Source organism: Hemiscyllium ocellatum, chromosome 28 (genome assembly GCF_020745735.1).
Source record: "Hemiscyllium ocellatum isolate sHemOce1 chromosome 28, sHemOce1.pat.X.cur, whole genome shotgun sequence".
NCBI classification, from domain to species: domain Eukaryota; kingdom Metazoa; phylum Chordata; class Chondrichthyes; order Orectolobiformes; family Hemiscylliidae; genus Hemiscyllium; species Hemiscyllium ocellatum.
The window spans coordinates 46,167,388-46,182,475 of NC_083428.1; the positions used below are offsets into that span (position 1 = coordinate 46,167,388).

At 43.4% G+C, this 15,088-nt stretch overlaps 1 protein-coding gene across 1 annotated transcript in view; it reads right to left on the minus strand.

Annotated features, from left to right (window-relative positions):
- The window catches only part of tmem38a (transmembrane protein 38A), a 60,154-nt gene extending 48,639 nt beyond the window's left edge, over nucleotides 1-11,515 (minus strand). Inside the window, exon 1 of the mRNA XM_060846093.1 lies at nucleotides 11,213-11,515. Within this exon, the coding sequence (XP_060702076.1) occupies nucleotides 11,213-11,336 (124 nt within the window). The 5' untranslated portion in view covers nucleotides 11,337-11,515. The remainder of the gene's footprint in view (nucleotides 1-11,212) is intronic.
- Nucleotides 11,516-15,088: the final 3,573 nt, after the last annotated feature.

The window sequence follows — 15,088 nt, forward strand, 5'->3', positions numbered from 1 at the left end:
TTCTCAGTTTAGGGACTGACTCTGTGTTGGTTGGTGTTACAGTTGGTTTCTACTTTCTTTTTTGGGGGAGGGGAAAGGAAACATGATTACTGAACTGGCTGAATTATTTAGCCAGTTTGTTAACTGGCATTTTTTTCTAGTGAGGACTGATTGTTAAACTCCTGATGCACATAATGTGATTCAGTTCTCATTAGGGGAGTGTTGTTTCACTGGCTGACAGCCTGTGTTACACTTTTTTTTGAGAAAAGGATAATGTCAATTGTGGTAGGGCTTAGCCCTTGGACTCTAGTTTCCTTTGTTTTGTGTAAGTGTCTTCACTGTTTTTGGTGGTTGGACTAAGCCCTTGTGGAAGACATGCACTTCAGCAGAAGAGTGGTTCCTGTGGGGAGGTCTAGCCCTGGGACTGGGCCTCTGAAGATTGAACACCTGCGTGTGCTTGGAGGTGAGCACTTGCTGTATCCTGGAGTTTGGGTGAAGACCTTGCCTTCAGGAGTGGATCAAACCACTGAGTTAACTGCACCTGTACTATGTTCCTGTGAGTGGGCCTGGTTTTCCAAGGCTGGACCAGGACTCCATGGAGACTGAACACCTGTGTGCTGTGGGTGTGTATTTGCTGCCTTTGGGAGTGACTCTGCCCTTGATTGTGAAGAACTGGAAGAGGCATGGGGTGGACTGAGCTAGAAGGTATGTAGGGGTGGGCTGCCTCAGTGGTTGGAAGGTGGGAGGGACAGGGGCTTGCTGGGTCTGTACTGTATGTACTTTTTTATGTAACTGGATTGTCCTTTTTTATGAAACTGGGGTTTGAGGTTTGTCCTCCCTGTAAACAGGTTGAATGGTAGGGTTTGGGGCCTAGCTTTGCTGCTCTTCTCTCTTGTAAAATTGCTGTTGTATACAGCTGAAAATGTTTACAGTTTTTTGTACTTTTGTTTAACAAAATATTATAAACAGGATCCCTGCTACTGCAGATTGGTGGTTCACGGACTCTCAGCCCAACTGTTTGTTCTGTGTTGCTCTGGAGTCTGTCAACCATGTGTATATACTGGTGTGGGCATTTGCACTCTTTTTTTGGCTTTTTTAAACTTTCTTCTGTTTATGGTTGTACTTCAGTCCTATGCTCCTGATCTTTGGGCACCCTGTGCAGAGTGGGAAGGGCAGGTCTGAGGGCCTCCTCGTGGGCCTGGCCAAATTGGAGGGAGTTGTTATGGCCTATTGCTTGGCCCTCTTTCGCAGTTATATTAGAGCCCAGGTGTCTCTGCAGAAGGAGCACATGTCAACAACCCTGGAGTTCAGGGAGTGGAGTGTATTTCCCTGTCCAATCTATTTTGATTTGATCCCTGCCCTTCACTGTTTGATCACACAGCATTGCCCTCTGTGAACGGCTCTGCTTCTCACTGGCCAGTTGGGTGTTTCCTTTCTTCCTGGCGGTGGAAACTGAATAAAGATTTGTACATCTGTCATCTTTCGCTGTCTCTCTCCTCCACACCCAACACAGATGCTGGGGAAATATAAGCACTATCACAGTTAGGTGGTAGTGAGGGGGGGTGGGGGGGTGGGTTGGGGGGTGTGGGCAGTGGGCAGTGGAGTGGGTGGAGGAAGAGTAAAAAGGAAAAACCTTTAAATATCCAGGAGATTTGGAAAAATTAAACTGTTCAATGAAAGAAATATAAACAGGGGATTAATTGTTTGTGGACCAGAGTGGGCTAGTCAGTAAAAGCTGCCTGAGGTAGTTCAGTCAGCATGCAGGGCAACTGGGAGCTGAGTGGTCATGAAGGGGAAAGCAGGCCTGGGGAGGGTCAGTCAGTACATAAGGCAGGAAGGCTAGTCCAGAACGATCTGATCGGTATGTTGTGCAGATGAGTGTCAGGTGTCTTTTATAGCTATATTGGGTCTGTGATGTATGTACTAATTTGATTGCACTCTTGTCTGTCTGTTTGTTACTGTTATCTTTGTGATGAATGGAAGTGAGATTTGAGATTTGTCCTCATCTCTCTGAAAACTGATTGAATGGTGAGGTTTGGCTTTGCTGCCCTTTCCTGTGTATAGCATTTTGTGAACTGCTGCTTTGTTTAGTATCAACTGTATTTTGTACTGTTTTAATAAAATTTCAAAAATTAAAAATATAAATGGGGGATTTAGACCCTCCTTGGTCTAGGGGACTGACTCTGAGCTGACTAGCCATAGCCAGTGAATACTGTTGTTTTCGGGGATACCTAATTCCTGAACTGGCTGATCTATACAACCGGTTTGTTAACTGATACTCCTTTTAATGAGGACTTATTTCTAAACTGGCTGTTCTTCAGTCAATCTGTTTCAGGTATATTTCAATTCTCAACAGGAAACTATTATTTAACTGGCTGGTTACAGCCTGTGTTGCTCTTTTTTTACTTTGAGAAAAGAACTACACTGATTTTGTGGCAGGGTTTAGCCCTTGCCCTCGGTTTTTTGGTGATTGGACTGGGCCCCTGAGAGGCAACTGTACCTTTTTTTTTCCAGATGAACTGTTCCTATGGGTAGGCCTGGCCCTCTGTGGGTGGACTAGACCTCTAAAGACTGAATACCTGTGTGCTGGGAGGTGTACAGTTGTTGCATCCTAGAATGGACCATTCCCTGTGAGTTAACTGTACCTCTACAATGAACTGTGTTCCTGAGAGTCAATCTGGTTGTGTGGATAGACCAGGCCTGAGGTTGAATGCCTATTTGCTGTCTTCAGGGTGGGACTCTGCTTTTAGTTGTGGACTCTCTCTGACATTGCATTCTGCATACGGGAGTGGACTCTGCCTTCTGTTGTGGACTGTTTCTGGCAATGGACTCTGCATTCTGAAGAGAACTGTTTGGGAATGGACTGTGTACCAGAAGGGACTCTGTTCATTGGTGATTGACTCTGTCATCCTCATTGTCTTCTCTATCCCTGGGACTGGGAGGCTCACAGGTCGTCCTGAAAGCTGTCACCCTGAGCTCCGGAAGGTGGGTAGGCCATACTGAACACTGTCTTCTCAAGAAGGGGTAATTGGGACGGGCCATCCTAGAGGTGGCCAGGAGGGGTCAGAACAGCTGAGTGGCAGGCCAAACTCCAGACAGCCTATGGGCTGCCCTGTGCGTTGTTCCCCCCAGGAAGGGGGACAAGTTGGTCTAGATGTGGCCCTGACATCTCTGTGCAGCCCACAGGCCAGTTGGAGCATTGGGGTGGGTGAGAGCTGATAGTATGTAGGGGCAGAAGAGAGCTGGAAGGCAGGTAGGCCGTCCTCAGTGCTGTCACCCCAGAAAGGTACCAGAGTGGACAGAGTGCATGGGTGGTTAGGGAAGCCAGAAGGTACATAAGCCATCCTAATTGCTGTTGTCCTAGGGTGGGGTAGTGAAATAGGACAGGCTGTCCTAGAGGTGGCTAGAAGGTGTCAGGGTGAACCAAGAGTCAGGAGCGAGGCAGATTGAGAACTAGAAGGGGCAGGCTGCCTTTGAGTGACTGGAAGGTGGGAGGGTTGTGTGGTTTGCTGGGTTGCCAGGGCTGTTATATGCACTGTTCTATTGTTTGGTTTATTGGACTGTATGTCTGTTTCCTTTTGATAGCCACAAAGTGGAATTTGAGGTTAATCCTCTCTTCCCTGTGAATTGGTTGTATGGTGGGGATTGGGGATCTGGCTTTCTCTAAATTGCTGTTTCTTGTAACCTGCTGTTTATTGTTAACTGTTTGTAACTTGCACTGTTTTTAAAATTTCAAATATAAACAGGAGCTTTAGAAACTCTCTAGTCTAGGGGACTGACTGAGCTGGCCACAGCCAGTGTACAGTGCACAAATAGTGTGGATTTTTGGTGATGGGATACTGGCCTCTGTGGTTCAGCAAAATACTGATTGGAAACTTCCAATCATAAACTGATCCAGCATAGAATGAAGCTATTCAACCCATTGAAAGAGCTCTCCAGTTAGTCCTATTGTGATCTTTCAACAAAAGCTACTAAATCTCTCTTTTACATAGTGTATATGTTCCCTTGTAAACAAGCTGATTTTCTTTAGTTCTCAATTTTGCCATCTTTCTAAGAATCCACAAGTGAATGTCAAAAGAAAATGAAATTTGGTTGGCATAAAACATCTATACATTTTAGGGGGCCAGTCCACAATTCTAGATCATGACTGATTGTCCATCTCAGTACCACATTCCTTGCCGTATTCCCATACCTCTTGATGTCATTAACATCTAGAAATCTGATTAACCTTGTCTCATACATGCTCATTGAGTTTCCATAGCTGAGGTAGAGAATCCCAAAGACGCTCTCCTTCAAGTGAAAGAATTTGTCCTCATCTCAGTCCTAATTGCCAGATATTGCAACACTGTCTCCTGGGACAAGGGAAACATCCTTTCTGGATCTACCACATCAAGCCCTTTAAGAATGTTTTAAAATTCAATTAACCATTTGACATTCTTAACTCTGAATCTGTGTTCCTTAATGTTTCAATCTTTTTTTTGAAGTATGTACATCATTCCCTCCTACAGAGCTTATTGTTGACTATACATGTTTTTAGGGAGGTTGCTGAATAGTCTGTGTGAAGCAGAACAGAATGAAATCAATGAAGATTCATCTTTAACAACAATATCACCTATTTCTGGACTACTAGTGAAACATTGAATGGAAGGAACAAAGTGAATGTGAGGACACTCACTTGTTTTCTGATATTATTTCAGATGACATGTTTTCTATCCAACCATTTTGTTTTAGCAGGGCCAATCCTGCTAAAACTTGATCCCAAACTCTTAACATCTATCTATCCATGCTTCTGCTGTTCAGTGACAACCAGCTTCCCTCTAAGAAACAAACAAATTGCTGAAACAACTCAGTTCTGAAGAAGGGTCTCTTGACCCAAAAAGTTTTGGGTCTGCCTTCTCTTCACGGGTGCTGGCAGAAAGTTTTTCTATCAATCTCTTGTTTTTTGCTTCTGGTTTTGAGCATCCACAATTCTTTTAGTTTTCCCTCTAATGAATTTAGTCTTCTCCCTGCCCCTGTATACAGATACCATTACATTCATTAGAATTTGTTCAGATCAGCATATATTGGTCCCTATGGCCTAAGATGCTGCATCAAATTCATATTTAGCCATCTAACTATTGTCCTGCTTTTGTTATCCAGTGGAGCACTAGGTCATGACAGATGAGAAACATCCAGCTTATCCATCCAATTTGAAAAACCTATATTAATCTTTTACATTAGTCCTTAGTAACCTCTGCTTTAGGGTGTAGGTTTGCTATCCATATGTTTTATTACCTGGCTAGGTAACATCAGCGGTGACCTCCTGTTTTTCAAAGTTCGTCTGTGCTGCAGTGTGTGGTGGCTCGTTGGAATAGTGTTCTGATACAGCTTCATTTGTGTGTTGGGATGGTTACATCAGAACACTATTCCAATGAGCCACCACACACTGCAGCACAGACGAACTTCAAAAAACAGGAGAACTACCTTGTCGTGTCCACAGGCGACTGACTGTGTGGAGTTTGCACGTTCTCCCCGTGTCTGCGTGGGTTTCCTCCGGGTGCTCCGGTTTCCTCCCACAGTCACAAAGATGTGCGGGTCAGGTGAATTGGACATGCTAAATTGCCCGTAGTGTTAGGTAAGGAGTAAATGTAGGGGTATGGGTGGGTTGCGCTTCGGCGGGTCGGTGTGGACTTGTTGGGCCGAAGGGCCTGTTTCCACACTGTAAGTCTAATCTAATCTAATCTTCACCTATACGATGTATTCAAGAACGGATGCTCAAAATCACTGCGCAGATTCCTCAAGAACAAACCACGACAAGCAGACCAAACACAGCCACAAAGTCTAACCACTTTACCATATACCAAGGAAGTTTCAAAAATGACAGCCAGACTACTGAGACCCCTCGGAAGCCTAGTAGCACACAAACCCACCAACACACTCAAACAAAAACTAACAAACTTAAAAGACCCAGTACAACCCATGGACAAAACCAACGTCATCTATAAAATTCCATGCAAGGACTGCCACAAACACTATGTAGGACAACCAGGAAGAAAGTTAGCCACCAAGATACACGAACACCAGCTATCCACAAAAAGACACGACCCCCTCTCCCTCATAGCCCTACATACATGAAAAAAACCATTTCGACTGGGACAACACATCTATCCTGGGACAGGCTAAGCAAAGACATACCACAGAATTCCTAGAGGCCTGGCACTCCAACCACAATGCCATAAACAAACACATAGATCTAGATACCATTTATCAACCCCTCAGAAAATGAACAGGAAATGACATCACCACAAACCCCAGGAACCCCATCCAGGGCAAACAAATAGAAAGCTGGAGACAACAGCTTCGCTTCACTTGGAGGTAGCCACTGATGTTACCTAGCCAGGTAATGAAACGTCTAGATAGCAAACTTACACCCTAAACCTCAACCTGAGCTACAAACTTTAACGAACATTGCGAGAACCTCTATACTCCATTTCTGCCAGACCTGCTTTCAGGTTCCCAATCATTAGTTTTAATTATCATATAACAAGGTTTGCAGATGATACTAAACTTGGAAGAACAGCAAACTGAGAATACACTAGAACTCCAAATGGATCTTGACAAGTTGGTGGAGTGAGTAGATAGGTGTCAAATGAGTTTTGAAGAGAAGCATAAGGGGGTGTATTTTGGTCAGAAGACAATTGAAAGACAAAAATAGAAGATATAATTTTAAAGAGTGCAGGAACAGAAGGTATTGGATGTACTGATGTATATAGAACATTGAAAGTGGTGGGACAGTGGTGAAGAAAGCCATAAATAAAAGTGTATTGGACTTCATTAAGTATAGAATACAAGAACAGGGAAGTGATTTTGAACCTGTACATAACACTTATTGTTGGCTGTGGACTCCACATTATCGATGAGAGTGCAGGAACAAATTACAATGATTCCAGGGATGATGAACTTCAGTGGCAATGATACATTGAAGAAGTTGGGACTGTTTTCCTTGGAGAGAAAAAGGAGAGGAGATTTGATAAAGGTTTTCAAAATCAGGGAGAAGCTATTTCTGTTTGTAAAAGGAACAAGAATGAAAGGGCACAGATTTAAAGGAAGCAAGGGTGATATAAGGAAAAGATTTTTCACATAGTGAGTAATTTAGAGTCTGAATGCACTGCCTGGAACTGTGGTGGAGTTCAGTTGAATTGAGGCTTTAATGAGGATATTGGATGACCATTTAGATAGAAATGGTGTGCAAGATTATGGGAATAAGGCCAAAAAATTGGCACTAGGGAATAGCATGAAATGCACTAATGATTCTGTCAACAGTAAGTGCACAGATTCTGATATTTAGAATTAGGGGCAATTCAATATCATAAACATCTCCTTTTGAGTAGTATTTAACCTCAAGGGTTAATTTCACTTTGAGGTAAACTGTTCCTTCAATGCCAAAGATCATAGTTGGGATTTAATGGAGGTAATAAGGGTCTGTGCCAATGAGAGTTCCATATTACATTCCACAGGGTATGACTGGGCATGAGCAGATCCCTGAGATCTGCTTTGCTGATCGGAGGCAGGCAGCTGTGTAATTTTTAAGGGACAGTGATTTATGTTAGTAATGGACTGCAAGGAGGTGGAGGATGACTGAGGCACCCAGTGTACGGGGGGGAGGGGCACTGGACATGATGAGGTGGGGTCACAGAACAAGGCAGTAGCTGTCAGTGGGTGATCCCCTCCAATGTAGCATCCTTCAATCTCCCAAGTACATTTTCCCTTCCACGATCTCTAAAATTATTTTTCTCATTTCCAGCTCAAACAATTCAAAAGCTGTTCCACTGCAATGATTTCAAACACTAAGTTAGATTTTGAAAGCATTGACTCGTTCCTTGATGCTTGAAGACTGGCTCAGAGTGGCAGTGAATCCTATTTGTACATAACATCTGTCTAAATATCAGTAGAGGCTGGGGTTGAAATCACATGCTGTTATAAGAATTCAGTTTTGACCCACAGTTATACCAAATTATTTCAACTGTTGATCTGACAGTGTAGAACATTATAGGTCTCTGAGAAAATGAACACAAACCATGGTCTATGCCCTGTAATCTCAATACACTCAACAGGGTTTGACCTCTATTGTAAATTATACCAAGAGATTCTTACTGGAGCCAATGTCTTGCTATAACTCTGAAAGGAGTGGAATGGAGATTTGGATGGGTGTAACTTAGGATGTGGCAGAGTAGGTGGGTTTGGACTGGAACCATGATCTCTAACATTAAGGAAGACAATACAAGGTATACTTGAAAGCCAATGCTGATGGGCAAAGATGCAAACAATGGTTGAAAGAAACAGACAATTGGTAAGATTATGGAAGTGTGCAGCCAACTCAGTTTTCAGAAATCAGCATCTGGGGAAAAAAAAAGAGACTAAGGAAATAATGTCCTCCAATGTGTGTGTTTGCTTCTCAGTCTGATAATGAGAGACAAAAATGAGATTTGACGTCTGAGAAAAGAATGGTTTGTAATACCAATATAATGCAATATATAGATTCAGCATAGTTGTATACCCAACTATTCTTTTAAGTAGAAAATTGTATTGAAAGATACAAGGCTGCTTGAGACTAGGTTAGGTCATTAAATGGGTGCATTTGGGAGGCAGCAGTAATATGGCTTGGGTTACAGACAAAGGAGGAAACATGAACTAATGGACACAGATCTATTTTTTGGTGTGAGGTGAGGCCAGTTGGTTGATGCTGCTCATGTGTTTTCCTCAAGCTTGTCACCAAAACAAATAGCTAAAGGAAGTGCCTTGTCACAATCAGACTAATTTTATAAGGAGAAATATAGAGGATCATTCACCCCAATACATCTCCACTGCCCTTTCAGTCCCCCATCCCTGCTTTTTGTCTGTCCTTGATTCTCTCGTACCTGTTCGACTGCTTTTTGCAATTATTTCAGGAATCTATTTCCACCACCTTTTTGGATAGGGCATCCTGGACCTAACAAGCAGAAGGTTAGAGTAGTACACTGTCTGTTACTTGACCAGTAGTCCAGAGTTCTACACAAATAAATCTGAGGACAAGTTCAAATTTTACCACAGTAACTCAAATTCAAACTCAATTAAATAAATCTGGAATTAAACATTATAAAAGTTATAGTTTTGGGATGGAATTTGCCATTGTTACCTGCCCTCTACGCAAGTCCAGACCTGTTGTTGGCTCTGGAATGGCCTAATAATTAGTTATCTCAATTCATTCTGGCCTTACCAATGATATCCACATCCATTGAATAATTTAAAAACCCCAACAAGTCTCTAAATGAAAAATGTTTGCTCGTCTCCTGTTCTGATCATTCTTCAAACATTGAATCCCAGTAAGGATCTGCTCGACAGATGGAATATTGTTTCTTTATTTAGTTCATCAAAACCTCTCCATCTTGAAAAGTTTCAGTGAAAATCATATCTTAACCTTCTCTATGTACAGGAGAACAGTCCTAACCTTTCCAATGCCTCTTCACATTAACACTCCTCACCTTTTCTATTCCCTTTACATCTCTCATGAAATCTGGTGCTCAGAATTATCCATAATACTCCAGTGAGTCTTTAGCCACTGTCTTACATTTGAGCAAAATCTCTTAGCCTATATATTCTGTCCCTTTTATTTACAAACTCAAATAATCCATGTCATTTTGATTACCCTATCAACTGGACTGACCACCTTTTTATAAATGGACATCAACGTCATTGAATCAGGCAGTGCAACAGAGGCCCTTTGGCCCATCCTCTATACTGCCAAAATTATACTACTACCTAGACTAGTCTCAATTTCCCACTTCTATCTATCTCCATGGTTTCCCAAAGTGAAGGCAGAACCCCAAGTGGGATTATGAGATGACACAAGCTCAGAAGCAGCAATGACCACAATATAGATCTGATCAAGTTCCAACAGTTGAGCTCCCAATTCAAAAACTCCTTACTCTCATGGTGACTTCTTCCCCAGCTCCATTTTCACATTTCCCTCTGAGGGGTTGGATGCAACGATTTTTAAGCTTTGAAATGGGTCACAATGGGACAACATTTGGGAAACATTACTGCTGTAACTTGTCACATGTTAGCCACGTTGGCTTTTAGACTTTGGGAGGGCAAATACAATCATTTCACACTTAGAGGATAAGAGAAGAGTTGACAAATAAATAACAGTGTCTTTAAGTGTTGAAGATAAAGACAGAAGACTTGAACAATACTGCATTTTTGGTGATGGGCTGCATGCTCAGACGTGGAGATATGAAAGAACAAGAATGAGAAGCTTTGATCATGCTTCCATTGGCACTGACACCTTTTGAGCAGATTGTCCATTTTCCCTCTCAGAGCATGACACAGGCAGATTCAGCACTTGGGTGGCACCTGTCCAGATCAGGGAATTTTGGGCCTTTTTATATCAACAGTGTTATCTTTGATCAACAAATGTTTCAATTGATTTGTTTAATGACAGCCCTTCCCCAGAGTAATTACAACATTCGGTCTCTGATCAGCAACATTCATGAAGCATTAAGATGTATTTTTTTTCTTTCAAATCCTGCTACTATTTGCTTTATTTCCCTTTTTTGGTTTTCTTCCCATTGGAAACTGTTCGGTAAGGAGATAGATGTGAAGGTCAAGCTCCCCCGTATCTATATTAAGAATAACTATGTAGCCTCGTTGCTTCTACTGGGGATTGATAGTTATAATCCAGACAGCTGCAGCTATTCTCGGAGAATTCCAGTTGGACTCTTTCCTCCTGACACATTAGAAGAATCCTGTAGATTCTCACTATCCCCAAGTGTGTCATAAATGCCCCATCCAACGATAGTTTGATTCCAGTTTTAAGAAAGAAATTGGGTGAAGGAAAAGACAATTGTTTTTAATTCTAGCAGCAGCTCTCGTTGTAGATGGAGCTAAATCCCATTCACAAGGTGGAAAGGGACTCCGTGCAAGACACGAGTCTGGCCAGCGTCCTGCAGTTTCTGGGATCACTGCTGTTGTTCCCCTGAAGTTATTTTAATCAACAATGTAAATAGAACAGAGTCATACCTTTAAGACCCATCGTTTTCTGGTTCACGGGAAAACGCCCCTTGCATTGACAAACCGGTTAAAACAGCAAATCCCATGCATTCACAGCGCTGTAAACGATGCTCAAACAGCGAAAATAAAACATTTGTGCCATCACCAAAACTGAATACAGTGTGTACTGCCCCCAGTTACAGCAATCAGAGTGAAATGTACAGACCTGGTTCGTATTTTAGGTAGAGAATGGACACGATGTAATAAGCCAGGTCAAACAGCGGGAACATGGACATCTTAGAAAAATAAAGAGCGATTTCGCTCAGGTTCAACACCGCCAGGATATCCATACTGAAGTTCGGTGTTTGCAGCTCCTGCGTGTGATTCTGATAGCTGCTTCGACCCAATACCTCTGAGTCTCGTCTCCAGTTCCTGGTCTCTGATATCTATCTATCTATCTCTCTCTCTGTCTATATCTATCTATCTGCCTTTCCCCAGCCACGGTTGACAGTGTAACTGCCCCCGGCTCTTCCTCAGCTATCACAAATAACCCCTTGACGTCAGGACCACAGCACACAATTGCACAGCCAACGTCTGATCCAAGCCAATCAGGGACTGAGTGTAGCTGCAGCAAAAATAAACACCACATACACAGAGCCCTAAAAAGGCAGAGGAAGCAGTGATCAGGTATAGCCTAGTCAATATGCAAACCTTCACTGAAGGCAAATATCTCCACGCACTCCCGCTTGGCCTGTTGTTTGGGGTGGGGGAAAGAAGGGGTGCGAATTTTGGAGGTTCACGAGGGGAAGATGCGAGCCTGAGACTCCAGAAATTCTGATCACAAATTTTGAACCCGAATTCAATATGTACGTTTTGTTAAACAGAAGGAAGATGCCGCAGATCATGGAAACTTGAAACTAAAACACAACAGATAACACTGCAAATATTCAGCAGCGTCCCTGGCGAGAGACTCGGAACTGCTGCTAAATGCGGTAGTGCCTTTTCAGAGGAGGATTCTTGTGAGATCGGGGCGTAATCCGAACCCCGGAAGAATAGGGGGAAAGCCTCTCCCACCTGCAGATAAACCTGTACGGACAAGTTTAAAAACACACACTTAATAGTCACACAGCACGGAAACAGACACTTCGTCCCACATGGTTCGTTCCGACCTGGTTTCCTAAACTGAACTAATCCTATGTACTATACCTGCATTTGGCTCACGTCACCTTTAAACCTTTCCTATCCATGGACCTGTCCAAAAGACTTTAAATATGGTGGTTGTACCAATCTGTACCACTTTGCACTTTCTGACATTAAACTTTCATCCCTAGTAACTACAGTGCAGAAGGTTTTCAGTATTTTTCTACTGCATCAAATGAAACACAGCTCCTCTCTTTAACATAGTACAGGCCCTTCGGCCCTCGATGTTGCGCCGACCCAAGCCCACCTAACCTACACTAACCCACTATCCTCCATATGCCTATCCAATGCCAGTTTAAATGCCCATAAAGAGGGAGAGTCCACCACTGATACTGGCAGGGCATTCCATGAACTCATGACTCGCTGAGTAAAGAATCTACCCCTAACATCTGTCCTATACCTACCACCCCTTAATTTAAAGCTATGCCCCCTCGTAATAGCTGACTCCATACGTGGAAAAAGGTTCTCATGGTCAACCCTATCTAAACCCCTAATCATCTTGTACACCTCTATCAAGTCACTGCTAAACCTTCTTTTCTCCAATGAAAACAGCCCAAGTGCCTCAGCCTTCCCTCATACGATCTTCCTACCATACCAGGCAACATCCTGGTAAACCTCCTCTGCACCCGTTCCAGTGCCTCCACATCCTTCTATAGTATGGCGACCAAAACTGCACACAATACTCCAGATGCGGCCGCACCAGAGTCTTATAGAACTGCAACATGACCTCAGGACTCCGGAACTCAATTCCTCTACCAAAAAAAGCCAGTATGCCATATGCCTTCTTCACAGCACTACTTACCTGGGTGTCAACTTTCAGTGATCTGTGTACATGGACACCAAGATCCCTCTACTCATCCACACTACCAAGTATCCGACCATTAGCCAGTACTCCATCTTCTTGTTACTCTTACAATTACCTACATTGAACTCCATTTGCCACCTTTCTGCCCAGCTCTGCAACTTATCTATATCCCACTGTAACCTGCCACATCCTTCCTCACTGTCAACAACTCCACTGAATTTCGTATCATCCGCAAACTTGCTCATCCAACCTTCTAGCCCCTCCTCCACGTCATTTATAAAAATGACAAACAGCAATGGTCCCAAAACAGCTCCTTGCGGAACACCGCTAGTAACTGCACTCCAAGATGGACCTTTACCATCAACTACACCGTGGGCGGCACGGTGGCACAGTGGTTAGCACTGCTGCCTCACAGCGCCTGAAGACCCGGGTTCAATTCCCAACTCAGGCGACTGACTGTGTGGAGTTTGCACGTTCTCCCCGTGTCTGCGTGGGTTTCCTCCGGGTGCTCCGGTTTCCTCCCACAGTCCAAAGATGTGCGGGTCAGGTGAATTGGCCATGCTAAATTGCCCGTAGTGTTAGGTAAGGGGTAATGTAGGGGTATGGGTGGGTTTCGCTTCGGCGGGTCGGTGTGGACTTGTTGGGCCGAAGGGCCTGTTTCCACACTGTAAGTCTAATCTAATCTAATCTACTACCCTCTGTCTTCTTCCAGCCAGCCAATTCCTAATCCAAACCTCTAACGCACCCTCAATGCCATACCTCCGTATTTTTTACGGTAGCCTACCACGGGGAACCTTATCAAACGCCTTTATAACAGAAAATGTAATTTGTATTTCAATAGGCCTGTCATCTCCTCAAGAATATCACGGCCAATGAATTGGAGAAGCCGGTGTTGGACTGGGGTGTACAAAGTTAAAAATTACATAACACAGGTTATAGTCCAACAGGTTTATTTGGAAGCACTAGCTTTCAGAGCGCTGCTCCTTCATCAGCTGGTTGTGGAGTGTAAGGTCATAAGACACAAAATTTATTGCAAAAGTTTAGTGTGATGTAACTGAAATTATATATTGAAAAAGACCCGGATTGTTTGTTAAGCCTCTCATTTTTTTTTAGAATGAACATATTGGTTTCACTTCTTTCATATGTAAGTTGCAGAACTTCTTAAAAGTTACATTCTCAAGTGAACTTTAACAACTGGTGCCATGTCAGCCCAGATAATGAATTGAAAGTGTGAAGTGCCCTGTGTGAGACTGTCTGTGCCACAATGTTCAGACTGATTCTAATCCAAAAAACAGGTTTAAAGAACCTTACATGGATTGATGCAGTTTTTGAGCAAAATAAAATGTAATTCTGCAAGTACAAATTCACCCCACAAACTTATATGTGTATGTGTGCATGTGGATGTATGTGTATTGGGTGGGGTGTTATGAGTGTCTGTGAGAGGGTGCATGTGATTGTGGGAGTGTATGTGTGAGAGAGGGTCTGCGTGAGTTTATGGGTCTGTAGGAGTGTGTGTGTGTGTGTGTGTGTAGTGCAGCGGGTCACCTGTAGTGTGACATGAACTCATGCTCCTGGTTGAGGGGATCCCCATTAGTATGAACTTGGCTATCAGCCTCTGCTTGCTACTTTGCGTTGTTGCCTGTCCCGAAGTATGCCTTGGAGGACGGTCACCCGAAGGTCGAATGTCCCGGACCACTGAAATGTTCTCTGACTGGGAGGGAACACGCCTGTCTGTTGATTGTTGTGCGGTATCCATTCATCTGTTGTCGTAGCCTGTGCTTTGTCTCGCCAATGTACCATGCCTCAGGGCATCCTTGCCTGCAGCATATGAGATAGACAATGTTGGCTGAGTCACTTGAGTACCTGCCATGTACATTAGACAATAGACAATAGGTGCAGGAGCAGGCCATTCTGCCCTTCGAGCCTGCACCACCATTCAATATGATCATGGCTGCTCATCCTTAATCAGTATCCTGTTCCTGCCTTATCTCCATAACCCCTGATTCCACTATTCTTGAGAGTTCTATCCAACTCTTTCTTAAATGAATCCAGATACTGGGCCTCACTGCCCTCTGGGGCAGAACATTCCACACAGCC